General features: G+C 52.7%; 1 protein-coding gene across 1 annotated transcript; it reads left to right on the top strand.

The window, feature by feature from the left end:
* Positions 1-9,243: 9,243 nt before the first annotated feature.
* On the top strand, positions 9,244-11,858 carry FHL3 (four and a half LIM domains 3). The gene is made up of 5 exons (XM_006886473.1): positions 9,244-9,400; positions 9,509-9,683; positions 11,093-11,262; positions 11,392-11,578; positions 11,704-11,858. The coding sequence occupies exons 1-5, from the start codon at positions 9,245-9,247 to the stop codon at positions 11,856-11,858; spliced, it is 843 nt and encodes a 280-aa protein (XP_006886535.1). The 5' UTR covers position 9,244.
* Positions 11,859-13,512: the final 1,654 nt, after the last annotated feature.

Here is a 13,512-nt window from a genome sequence, read left to right as displayed (position 1 = left end):
GAAAAGAACACAGGCCCCTTGCACCAAGCCGGTCTCCCTCCCTCAGGATTCCGCTAACCCTCTCTGGCCCCCAGATTCCAGATCCAAGCAACAGAATCTCAACCACTTGACCATGAAAGGTCAAGTAGGGGTTATGGGTTGGAGGGGTGGCGGTAACTACTACAAATTCAAGGGTGACTGTATGCCACCATCCAGTACTCACAACATTATGAAATAGGGAATCAGTCACCCAACAGATGAGGAGATCAAGGCGTCAGCTGCTGCAGAGGCTGGAGAACCTAATGGTTAAGGTAGTGTGGGGCATAAGAGGCTCTGGCATTGGTCTGGATTTGAATTTAAAGCTTTGTCATTATGAGTGGTGTTACTTTTCTCATCTTGAAAGGGAGGATAAAGAGACATATCTCATAATGTTGTTAGATAGTCAAGAGAGTTCTTATATGTCAAGTGCTTAGATAGGGACTGGTGCAGAGAAAGAAGTCAGGATACCCTGACTCTTATATTTAAAGTTATTCAACAGACGTCCAAGCTGTGAGAAAAAAGCATAGATCTTTGAATCTTCCTTACTAACCCATAATCCCTTCATTTCTGCAAGTATCTTGCCTTTGCCATTCCCTCATCCCAAAGCTGAACGCCCTCTTGTTATCTGCTCCAATTTAGTGACTTCCAAGGGCTGAGAGTTCCCTGTACCTACAAATCAATTCCTAGACTCCAGATAGGTGCTCTGGGAACTACTGGTAAGAAGCGGTGCTGCAATACCAAAGGCACATGGATTGAATCCATCAGCTGCTCTGCGGGAGAAGGATGGGCATTCCCTCCTGTTCGATTTACTGACTCTGAACACCTGCTGGAGGGTCAGCTATGGGTGGATTCCAACTCTGTGGCACACCACAACATCAATAAGCCTCTGATAACCTCAATATCAGAGAGAGGGCCCACTCACAGGCTGGCTGCTCACTTCCTGGAGTCCAGCTAACAGGTGTCTATGGTCCAAACAAACTCATCATGTCATGTTGTCTTACTTGTGGCTGTAATGATGGTAGCTATGCCATCAGTATTTCAACTATCAACAGGATCACCCATGGTAGAAATGGAGCTTCCAAACTAAGAAAAACTAAGCAGCAAGACTGACCACCCATTTCTTCAGTAATGAACCCTGAAAACCCTATGTATGAACAGCTATGGAAAATTATCTGGTATGTTGTTGTATGTGTCAGACCAACCCACAGCTGACCTTTCAGGTTTTTCTCTTTCTTTATTACTATTATTATTCATTTTAATGAAAATTTACAGAGATTTTGGATTTCCATTCATTCATTGTTGCACTTTTCTCCCTGCCCACTTCCCCCCTTCTAGTTCATTCTTCTCTTTGAAAAGTAAAAGTCTTTCATTGTTATACAATCCCTCCCCCCAAGTCCACTCCACTATGCAGCCTTCATGCCGGACTCCTGTCATGACAATAATACTTAATCATATATCCCTTTTAAACAGTTCTCTCCCTCATCTGTTTCAATGTAGTATACATAATTTATCCCATCTTCTCAGTCTCCCCCACCACCCCTATGTCAGTCCCGTTTCATAACAGTGGCACTGTGTATTATTTGTCCTTTTGTGACTGAGATATTTCACTCAGCATAATGTCCTCCAAGGTCATCCATTTTTAATAATATTGCATGAGTTCCTTGTTTTTCAAGGCAGCATAGTAGTCCATTGTGTGACTATATCAGAGCTTCTCTATCCATTTGTTTGTTGATGGGCACTTAGGTTGTTTCCAGCTCTTTGCTATTGTGAACAAAGCCGCAGTAAACATGGGTGTGCATATATCTGTCTGGGTGACAGTTTTGGTTTCTTTAGGGTATATTCCCAGTAGAGGAATTGCAGGGTCAAATGGTATTTCTATTTGCAACTTTTTGAGAAAGCTCCATACTGCCTTCCATAGTAGTTGTACAATTTTACACTCCCACCAACAGTGAATAAGGGTTCCAGTTTCTCCACAACCTCGCCAGCATTTGTTGTTTGCTGTTCTGTTAAATTTTGCTTTTCTTACTGGGGTGAGATGATATCTCATAGTTGTTTTGCCTTTCAGTAGGATTTAAGGGGCAGTTAGTTGTATGAAAGGAGATTGCCCATCCTTCTCCTATGGAACAGCTGGTGGATCTGAATCCTGGGCCTTTGGAATTGCAGGGCAGCTTCTTACCAGTAGACCACCAGACCTCCCTGGGGGTCTTGTCTTACCTGATACTGTACCATAAAATGAGGCCCTCAGGTTAGAAAGCACAACAGAGATTCTGATGACGGCATGGGTCAGGCAGGATTTGGTTTAGACTCAATGGCACGTAACAACAAAGACATGGTCCAAACTAGGGGATTATCATCCAGACTGAAGCAACGTCTTTCCTTCATTTATTCATCAGATATTAATTATGTATAAGACACTGGAAAAGTACCAAAAATATAGTGGTAAACAAAGTAGACCCAGTCTCTTTTCTCCTGGAACTTAAAAGTTAAAGCAGCATCAACAATAATAATAAACATTTAGGGGAGCTCTGGTGGCCTAGTGGCAAGGAGCTGCAACTACAATCCCACAGGCACACGGTTCGAATCCACCAGATGCTCTGCCGGGAAAAGGAGGAACAATCTCCTCCTGTACCAGTCAGATCTGATTTGATGGTACACTCACACACACACACACAAAAATATAATAATAATAATAATAAACATTTAATTATAAAAGGAAACATAGCTTGAGGCCAATCAGCAATATAGGACTAGGAATCCAGGCATGTGGTACTGAAATAGGCCCCCAATGAGAGGATGTGGGTCCCTGCCATTACAGCTTGGCAGAACCCAGCTCAGCTCCGAGAGAAGACTAGGGTCACGGCAGGTACTTGAACATCTACTCTAGATGCCTGAGGTTATTTCTAGAGTAGAGTTGGTTTGTTGTCTCTTGTTTTGCAAACTGCACAGCAGAGCCTCCTCCCACCCTCCCCCACCCCTGCAGAGGGAGTCTATTTATTCCTAGTGACAAGCCTGAGGATCCCAGGGGGGGTGGCCTCAAGCACCTGGAGGGGCCTCTGTGTCCCTGGCAGGCTCCTGCCCTCTCCTCCCTGGCAAAGAGGAAGCCAGGGGGTCAGAAACTGTCCAAGAGAGGGCAGGGTTCCACCCCTTATTATCTCCTCCCCATCCAATCCACTCACACTCCTCACACCGCCCCTCCCCCGAAAAGCCCAAAGATCGTGGGCCAAGGATTAGGGTCTCCCCTGGGCTTCAAAGGTCAAAACTATTCCTAACACTGGGCAATCTAGACAGGACTTTGCAGTGCCAGGCAGCAGCTGGGGAGGGGAGGTGGGCGCCTCTGGTTTTGCCATCTTGAGTTGGTGGAATGAGTCCTTTGAAGGTCAGGTGCTTGCCCTCCCTTCACCTCATGTTTCCAGAGAAAACCTGGGTTCCCAGTGGCCCTGCTTTGGCGGCTGAATTGAGTCCACTCTCACCTCCTGTCTGGAGTAAGCTCGCCTTCACACATTCAGGCTGAGTGTGGCCTCTAGGGGAAAACCTCTGGAAGGGGGCACAAGGACGGCATGAGGACTCTAGTCCCCAGGGTATCCTGGTCTGTGGAGTCCTGCACCTCTCGCCTTTGAGGGAACCCAGCAGTTTCCAGCTTGCTTTTGGTGGGGGGAGCGCAGGAAGGGCGGGAGAGAGGACCACACGGAGCGGGCAGGGGCGGGGTCCTGACCACGGGGAGGGTCCGGAGAGCCAGGTTAGGGCGGGCCGGTGGACGAAGGCGGGGGCCGCTCCAATGTAAACTGGAGGTGGGGGCGGGGCCTGCCCCCCAGCAGCCGGCTTGGGGGGCCGGGGGCGGGGCCGGCTCCCTCGCTCACTTCCTCGGGGAGGGGTTGGGGCCACGCTCCCACTCGCCCACACAGTCAGTCTCCAGCCGGCAGCCCCGCTGGCAGCTCCCTCCGCCGCCGCTCTGCCCGGCCCGCAGGTAGGAGCGGCCGAGAGACGCGCCCCGGTTCGCGCCCCACCGCGCACTAGCGCTGCGCCCCGCTGCTGCGCCCGCCTCGAGGTGAGCTCCCCGCCGCTCTTGGCTCTGAACCCCAGCCCCTGGACTCGTGTTGCCGCTCTCGGGCCGGGGAGCAGAGGCGGCCCGCACAGGGTTGAAAGCAGCTCGGCCCCCAGCCCTGCCCAGCCAGCCGCGGGCACCAGGCTGCTCAGAGCCGGGGGCGCTGAGCGCCGGAGCCCGGCGGGGCGGGGACCGCTGCGAGCGCGCGCGGGGGAAAGTCCGAAATGGAAAAACCGGAGAGACACGGGGGAGACCTAGACTCTGCGGCCTGCCGCCACCGGGAGGGTCCGAGACATTGAAGCTGGCAGGAACCACTGGAACGAGACACCAGGATGGAGATAGGGACGTCAGGCTACGGAGACGTGAGTGTGTAGAGCCACCGAGAGACAGGAGAGGCAGAGGGGCCGATAGGGTTTTGTAGAGCATTTTCAGAAATGAACGCTGTCCACCCATTGCCTCAGAAAGGCCCTGGACAAGTGAGGAACTCCTAACTTTATGCTTCCATAGTTCCTGGTAGGCCAGGCTGTGAATTTCTAGTCCCTGTTTTGGAGCCCTAGAGGTGAAGACCTTGAGGCATTAAGAGATGAGAGAGAGAGCCTGGGGTGCACAAAGACAGAAGCCACAGGAACGCTATGAGACCTTGGGTGTCAAGAGACAGGAACTCAGAGAGGTGGTGGCCTCTACTGGGAGAGAGCTAGTCAGAGACACAGACTCCCAAAGTGTAAGGACAGCTGCTGGAGTGTGCAGAGAAGAGATGCTAAGAGTTCATGGAAGCTGATGAAAAGGGAAGCTGGCAGCTTCCAAGACAGATCCTGAGGCCCAGAGGAAAGAGGGAAAGCAGACACTGAGTCAGCTAAGGCCCCTTAAGGCCTAGGCCCTAAGACAGTAAGACTGAGATCAAGAAGCAGCCCCATAAACACACGAAGCCATCAAGACAGCCCCAACTTATTTTTAAACTCAAATCTTGGACATACTGCTTCAGCCCTGGGGGACTGGGGTGAATGAACTGTTCCTCTTCTGTCCCCAGAGCAGCTGCGGATCCTGTGCCCCATCCCCCTTCCCCTAAGTGTCTTTGACTTCCCTTGGGGGGGGGGGCAGGCAAGGGGAGAGAGGAGTTTGGGGTTGGTAGCAGGGGATGGGAGAGTTTGATTTCACCCCTTAAGTCTCCTGTCAACTCCTAGGAGCTGGGGGAGGGGTCTGTCCTGATCCTAACTCACAGCTGTGGGGCCCTCCTGGACAGTGGAGGAGGGGAGGTAAAACAGGGTTGAGTAGTTGGCATGAGTATTTGGAAAGGCTGCTGGGTGCCTTCCAGTGGCAGAGCTGGCAGCTGGGGGTAAAATGGGAGAAGAGTCAAGCTCCAATCTTGGTGATATTACCCAGCATCTCCCGTTCTCTTGCCCATAAATGTTGACCACCCCTTCTACCACCATAGAAGACCTTGCAAAGATTGTCCAAGGAGAGAAGTGAGAAAGGGCTCTCTCTGACTACCTGAGCACCCTTGGGCATGATCCTGCTCTGGCCTTCCTGTGAGCCGCTGAAAAGTGGAGCCTACCTTTTGTGAGGTCTGATGAGATGGTGGGTGTGAATTTGCTGTTGGTGCGCAGAGTGGCAGGCACAGGTGTGCACACATCTGTACCTGTGGGAGAAGTCACAAGCTGAGTCAGACTCACTAGAGCTTCATGGCAGGAGCAGAGCCATCACTAGCCCTCTTAGTCTCCTCAGCAAGCTTCTTGGACCTTGGGAGCCTCTTCTGTTCCCTTAGCAGAAAAGGGAGCCCTTTCTCTTTGTTCTGCCCTTGGGCTTGCACTTAGAAAGTGCAGGTCAAATACAGGTGTCTTAGTTATCTAGTGCTGATCCTCATAAGCTTCCTTTAGGAAGCGGGAAGTCTAAATTGTTGTCATCAAGTAGATTCCAGTTCATAGTGACCTTGTAAGACAGGGTGGAGCCATATGAGGTTCCCAAAGCTATAAATCTTTACAGAACCAGACTGCTTTCTTTTTCTCCACCAGAGCAACTGGAGAGTTTGACCTGCCAATCTTCCTGTTAACAGCTGAGCACTGAACCATTATGCCACCAGGACTCCTTAGCCACAGCGAGAGTAGTTAGCGTTTGTAACATTTATTTTGGGGGACATAATTCAATCTCTAATACCAGCGCTGGCTGAGAAATTGCCATCTGACCCCAGTATGAAGCAAGGACTAATAATAAAAAGACTAATAGCTAACATTGACTTAGTGCTTCTCTGCCAAGTGCTTTAGAAGGATCCTTGCATTTAATCCCTATAGCAACCCTAGGAGGTAGGAGGTATTACTACCTTTTCTTATTAGATGAGAAAACGGGCTCAAGGAGCTTAAGTGACTTTTCCAAGGTCATCCACCATGTAAGTGAAGGAGCCAGGATTCAAACTCAGGTTTATGAATTTGCAGCACACACCAAATCCTTTATCCAGCCCTCATGAGCTCCAAGCAGGCTGCTGGGAAGTGCCAGGCATGTGTGTGTGTGTGTGTGTGTGTGTGTGTGTGTGTCTGGGGGTGAGGGTGTTGGAGAGGGCATGGGCTGAGAGCCATCTGGCAGACAGAGCAGTCTTCCTCCTCCCCCACCCCACTTTTTGATTATCAGGAAGGACTGGCTCCCTCCAATCCCCTGCCAGGGAAGGGGGAGACAAAAGGGGTTGGGTAGAGACAGGTGGGCCTTGATAGTGCCCTTCTTCTGTCCTCACCCGGAGCCCAGCTGGACAGACTAGGGGATTCTGGGAAGGAAGCAAGCCACGCCCATACCCTATTTGGGGTGCTAGTGTCTCAGAGTGAGCTGGCTTCCCAGAGCGCAGGCGTTCCAGGGCTAGCCTGGGCCTGGGAAGGAAGGTGGCTCCTGCTGCTGGCCAGGCCAGGAAGGAAGGAAAGGACCCAGGCACTCCTGGCCGGACATGGAGCCACACTGTCCACCTGCTTGACCCCCTGCTGTCCAGTGGCTCACAGCCCAGGCCATCCATCCTCAGATGTTGGGCCAGAGGAAACCCTGGAGTGGGGGAGGTAGGGACTGTACTGCACAGTCCCCTCCCCAGGAGCCTTGCTCTGCAGCACCCAGCTCCTGATGGCCTCCTGCCCTAGCCCAGAGTGTGTACTGGGTGTTCTCCCATTGTACAGAAGGGAAGGTGAACCCTCCCTTCAGAGGAACCAGGCCCCCCAGGCGTGGGGTGTCTGCTGGCGCCTGGAGTCTGGACTCTAAGCCAAAGCAATACTTCTTGGCGAGGATTTCCCACTTGTGGTGGCTGAAAAGAGGAGGACTTTTCCTTCAACTGGATCCAGGGCAACCTCTGGGGACAGCCAGTCACTGGGGTCTGACCGAGGAGGGAGCAGACTGGAGGGGTTCTTCCTATGTCTAACTTCCCACAGACACATCTGCAGCTCTGAATTCGACCTGTGGAGTTTGGTGGCTGGTCTCCCTCCACCCCCTGACCCTGAGAGAGCTAGCATCAGCCCTGGAGAGAAGGGCTGGCCAGGACTGGGGAGCTCTAACTGTGGGGCTAGACACTGAAATCAGAGGCAGTAGAAGGGAGTGGGAACCCCACTTCCCTTACGCCCCCACTCCCCATGCTCCTGTTCCAGAGGCAGCTGTGTGTATGACCTCATCCTGCAAACATGCTTTGTTCCTGAGAAAATGGAAAGTGTCTGAGGTTTGGTGGGGGGCTGGGTGTCTGCAGCAAGAGCTCTCAGGGCTCCCCCCCTTGCCATGCTCCCCACCTAAGGGGGGCCTGAGTTGGGGAGAAAATGTTTCTAATGGCTCCCACTCCTTTACCCTTCATTCCCCAGCCCAAACCCTTAGAAATCAACAGGACTAGAATGAGACGGCCCCTCCCAGAAATGGTCACCCCAGGGGTTGCACTCAATGCTGCCAGCCAGAAGGGATTCTGGGGGTGGAGTGGGACCTATCTCTCTCTCCTTGTCTCTTTCACCCTCTTTCTGTCTCCATTCATACTTTCCTTCCCCAGGAATCCCATTTCCCTTCTTGCCCCAGTTGTTGACAAAACCTGACACATCTGGCTGTCTGGGTTACCACTGCTGCTGCACATATTGCAAGGCAATGCTGCTGAAGCCAGTGTGACCAGAGACAAGTAGGGGTGGAGGAGGATGAAGGAAGAGGGGTACAGTTGGGGAAGTCTAACTCTGTCCAGCTTGCAGGATTTCCTTCCTGATTAAACCTTCCTGTTGCTGGGCTGATTCTCCCCAAGGGCAGGCTCGACTTCTTACACGGTCTCTCCACCCGTCATCTTGTCTCACGTTCCACCAGCTCCAGAGTCAGGGGGGCGAGGACAGCCAGTTCTCACTCCTAAAATCTCACTTTAGATATCTTGTAAAAGTTCCTTTGTCCTTATCCTCCAGGTCTCTTCCTAGGAGTCAGGAGAGAGTGGACATGCTGGTCAGATGGAGGGGCTTCTTGCCCTAGAGACAGTAAGGACCAAACCAAAAACCCATTGACATGCAGTCGATTCTCACAGAAACCCCTTAGGACAGGCTGGAACTGCCGTAAAGGATTTCCAAGGCTCGGAGTCTTAATGGAAGCAGACTGACGTCTTTCTCCTGTGGAGCAGCTGGTGGGTTTGAATCAAATCCTTCTGGTTAGCAGCCATGTGGTTTAGCTGCTGTGCCACCAGGGTGCCTCACTCCCTGCTGCTGAGTCAGTTGCAGCTCACAGCCATCCTCCTGTTGGTTTCCCAGGCTATAAATCTTAACAGGACAAGACTGTCCATCGTGCATCTGCAGAGCAGCCAGTGGGTTCGAACACCCGACCTTTTAGTCAGTAATGGATGGACATGAAACGTACTCTGCCACCAGAGCTCCTCTGGAGGGATTGCTGAACTCAGTCTGGGACAGGAAATGAATCATTGGCTCAGCAAAAGCCCCTTCCCCCAGATCTGCCAGGTCCTAGATAAGAAAGCAACTTCTGCTTCCTGATTCTTTCCTGACCCCTTCCCACTGGACTCTTAAATACAGAAATAAACACACAGGACATTTATATTCCCAGAAGCACCCCTTCTCCATTCCTACCTGCTATATCATCTGGAATTTCCTGTGTCTGATTCCTTTCTTGAATGCATGTGGCTTTTGCAAAGGGGTCAAGCCACAGCCCGTCTAGGTGACCCCTGTCCTATCTTGCATTCCTAACAGAGCCTGCCACAGTGCCACCATGAGTGAGGCCTTTGACTGTGCTAAATGTGGTGAATCGTTGTACGGCCGCAAGTACATCCAGACGGACGGCGGCCCCCACTGCGTGCCATGCTATGACAACACTTTTGCCAACACCTGTGCTGAGTGCCAGCAGATTATCGGGCATGACTCAAGGGTGAGGGCCTTACCAGAGAGAGGAGGAGTGGGTGGGAGGTGGTGGAAGGGGGCAAAGAGTGGATCCCGCAGATCCAAGTGCCAGTGCTCCCTACGGTACTCCCCACAGGAGCTGTTTTATGAAGACCGCCACTTCCATGAGGGCTGCTTCCGCTGCTGCCGCTGCCAGCGCTCCCTGGCCGATGAGCCCTTCACCTGTCAGGACAGCGAGCTGCTCTGCAATGACTGCTACTGCAGTGCCTTCTCCTCACAGTGCTCTGCCTGCGGGGAGACCGTCATGCCTGGTATGTCCCTGGGGGCTCACGCATGCCTGCCATCTCCCCCTTGCTTAGGATGTACTGGGACCAGGACACCTGGCAGGGACGAGAGTGTCTATCTCCAATACACATGAAGACTTGACTGTGTAAACACTTGCACACATAGTGTGTTTTTAGAAGTTTTGTGTGTGTCGTACTTGTGTATGCTTTGGGACTGGCAACCCCAAGCATATGCATGACTGGGTTTAGCATGTGCAGAACTGACAAGCTTGCTGCATTCCTGAAGGTTTCATGTGTGCTGGACCAGCAGGCCTGGTACACATCTGGGGGCTTAGCATGTGCCAACTCATGGTAACACACTTGGGGCCTTCACATGTATAAAGTAGACCTGTTTGGTACAGGTAGGACCTAAGTTATGTTACGTCTCTTTGCACCAGTGCATTGGGGTATGTATGTAGAGACAGTGTGGGCACTAGTGTGGGTTAGTATATGCGAAGACAGATACACAGGGCTTAACACGGGCCAGACATTGCTGTAAGTCAGAACCAACTCAGAGTTGCATAGCTGAACCTCCAGTGGGTTTTCTGAAGCTATCGATGACACTGAGGAGATTGCCTTTCTTTCTCCTGAGGAGTCACTGGTGTATTCACACCACCGTTAGGTTAGCAGCCCAACTCCCTGTGGCCTATGCTCCCTATGAACATGTGTAGGGAACTGCATGCTTGGGAGATGTGTGAGGACTTAGCACGTGTGAAGAGTGGCATGCCTGGGATATGCAAGGGATTAGCATGTACCAAATCTGTCATGTCTTGGGCTTTGGACTTTTGTGTCGACAGAGACCACTTGCTTGTTATATGTGAAGTCTGTGTGTTTAGGTCCCTAGATGGTAGAAATGGTTTGCACTAGACTAGTAGCAAAAGGATGGTTTAGACCAACCCAACAATGCTACAGAAGAAAGGTCTGGCTTTCTGCTTCCATAAAGATTACAGCCAAGAAGTGCCTCTGGAGCCCAGTTCCACTCTGTAACATGCAAGGTTGCTGTGAGTTGGAATCAATTCCAACTGGCAGAGGGGTTGGGGTTTTTTGGATGCATGTGTGCTAATACCACCATATCTGGCATATAAGGGCCCAGCTTGTACTAAGAGTCATGCCTGGCACATGGTGACTTGATGTGTGCTGAAATAGTCATATTGGACTTGACAGATGCCCAAATCCTCTCCTATAGGTTATGGCAGCTTAGGATAGACTGAGACATCACAGCCAGTATTGGGGTGGTTTGAGAGAGGTTATCATATATCATGTGTAATGTTTGGTAGGTACATGGACAGTACTCTGCTCAGGCTGTGGGTGCAGTGGGGACTGTTCTGGCGGGTAGCAGAGGCTGTTCATCTGGAGTTTGGGATACAGCTTCTGAGTGGCACTCTTGTTCCCTACAGGGTCCCGGAAACTGGAGTATGGAGGCCAGACATGGCATGAGCACTGCTTCCTGTGCAGTGGCTGTGAGCAGCCACTGGGCTCCCGTTCTTTCGTGCCTGACAAGGGTGGTCACTACTGCGTGCCCTGCTATGAGAACAAGTTTGCACCTCGCTGTGCTCGCTGCAGCAAGGTGGGGGCTGGACCAACACCAGTGGGGTGAAGTACTAACCTCTGCTGCCCTCATGGGTGGGGCTGTGTGAGTCTCTTCTGTAGGGTGGGAATCTCCACTCCCCCCAGCTGATGGATGCCACCTCCACAGACGCTGACACAGGGAGGCGTGACATACCGTGACCAGCCCTGGCACAGGGAGTGCCTCGTCTGCACCGGGTGCCAGATACCCCTGGCAGGGCAGCAGTTCACCTCTCGGGAGGAAGATCCCTACTGTGTGGCATGTTTTGGGGAACTCTTTGCACCGAAGTGCAGCAGCTGCAAGCGCCCCATAACAGGTGGGATAAGGGTCCAAAATAGGGTGGGTAGGGTACAGACAAGGGAATGGGGCCTGGTATTGGGTGAGGCTGGGGGGCAGGACTAACCTTGGAATCTGCAGAGCTAACATCCAGCCTCCCTCCAGGACTTGGTGGGGGCAAGTATGTGTCCTTCGAAGACCGCCACTGGCACCACAGCTGCTTCTCCTGCGCCCGCTGCTCCACCTCCCTCGTGGGCCAAGGCTTTGTGCCTGACGGAGACCAAGTGCTGTGCCAAGGCTGCAGCCAGGCAGGGCCCTGAGACAGGGCTCCTGTGCCCAGGCCCTCCCAAGCCAGGGCACCAGAACTGTAGCTCCCTTTCCAAACCAGTCCCTCCCCAAATTGGAGTCCTCTGGGCTCCAAGATTTTCAGCCTCTTCATCCCAACATCTCCGAACTGGTACTCGCTGACCTTGTGCCCCCAGACTCCCAGGATTAAAGACTTCCAGGATTCAAACCCATCACCAAACCTGGATTCCAGAACTCTGCTCAGCCCTCTCTCCTCTGTTATCAATCAGACCAAGTCCCCTTCACAGAACTCTACACGTGTCTGTCCTTCAAACCTGGACCCAGGAACCCAGGTCTCCTTAAACTCTCCATAGACTTTTGGTTTCCTGTGAGTGCCTGAGAAGTTATAAAAAGTAAACTATAGCAAGTCTAGCCCGCCCCCATTCCACGCCATCACCAGGGGGAGAGGGTTGATGGGTGAATAGGTGGGATCCCATGGTAGAAGGATTCCGTGCCCATCAAGTGTCTTCTCATTTCATTTCAGCTCCACTTGCTCAGAGATGGGCAGAGGGGTGGCCAATGAGCTCCCCTTCCAGATTCTGCAATAAAGCAGTATGAAGAGCACTGATCCCTTTGACTTTGTCTGGGGCTCGGGGTGGGGGCAAGATGGAGTCTTTTGCCTTTGCGAATGCTGAGGTCCTTTAGTGCTGGGCAGAGGTGGAGGTGGCGAGGAGTCAGGGTAGGAAGTCCCACGAAGAAAAGCTCCTCAGCTACCATCCCTCCCTCCCCAGCGTTGCAGGCCTTCTTCCAGGCTTTTCCCTCGGTAGAGCGAAGGGAGGGAGCGGGGTGAGGGTTCCCGGTGGGACATGCAAATAGGGAGTAGGGTTCCTTCGAATACAAATCGCTTCCCCCACCAACAGCACTTAAATCCTGCAGGGCACCCTGTCAGAGCCCAGACCCTCTTCCCCTTCTTCCCAGGGATTAGCGGGGGCGGTCCGGGATCCGCTCTCGCAGCCGTACGTTTTTTGCCAAAAAAGGCAAGGATGCAGCTGCACGCGCCGCGGGAACATCTGGATCCAATTCCCGGCATGAATGGGTCACGGCCCTGCTCCCCCAGTGATTCACGGGCAGGGGCGGGAGTAAGCGTAGAGGGCTGCCCCCCGACGTGGGGAGATAGGGAGGAGCTCTGTTCCCCTCGCCTTGCATCTGACGCGGCGGACGGCTCCCCTGTTCCCCCAACCTCGTAGACCCCGCCTGTGGTCGGGTCGCCGACCGAATGGCTGGCCGAGGGGACTTTGTGCGCAGGCGCCGCACGCGCAGGGCTGCTGTGCACACGGAGCCTTTGCAGGCTTGGCTCGGGGAAGGGGTGCTGTTGGACCCCCGCTCTCTTTGGGCGTGGGGCCCACTCCTGGGCCGGCGGAAATCGCGCAGTCTTCTGCTTCTCTTTTTAAACACTCGCGAGAGGACGTTACTTCAGTCGCCCAAGGCACATAGGTAGTAGTTGATTCGAGTTCTGATCCATAATGCGCCACCTCCCAGGCCAGCTCTTAAACTCTGCGGTATAGACATTTTCAAAAGACCCTTTGCTCGCCCACCACGTGCACTTACCATGATTAGAAATTCCAAGTTTACTTTGTTTTTCCCACCCGCCTTTCACGTTTACCCTGCATTCCCAGCTTCCCGCACTTG

Source organism: Elephantulus edwardii, unplaced genomic scaffold (genome assembly GCF_000299155.1).
Source record: "Elephantulus edwardii isolate Elephantulus edwardi_28Jun2011 unplaced genomic scaffold, EleEdw1.0 scaffold00049, whole genome shotgun sequence".
NCBI classification, from domain to species: Eukaryota; Metazoa; Chordata; class Mammalia; order Macroscelidea; family Macroscelididae; genus Elephantulus; species Elephantulus edwardii.
Note: the sequence above shows the minus strand (reverse complement) of the source record. Positions and strands in the feature narration are given on the sequence as shown.

Bases quoted from the DNA above. Each gene is read 5' to 3' on its own strand.
- FHL3 (XM_006886473.1), top strand. From the start codon at position 9,245: ATGAGTGAGGCCTTTGACTGTGCTAAATGTGGTGAATCGTTGTACGGC. The intron at 9,684-11,092 runs GTATGTCCCTGG...TGTTCCCTACAG, and splicing joins CGGGGAGACCGTCATGCCTG to GGTCCCGGAAACTGGAGTAT. The intron at 11,263-11,391 runs GTGGGGGCTGGA...CCACCTCCACAG, and splicing joins GCTGTGCTCGCTGCAGCAAG to ACGCTGACACAGGGAGGCGT.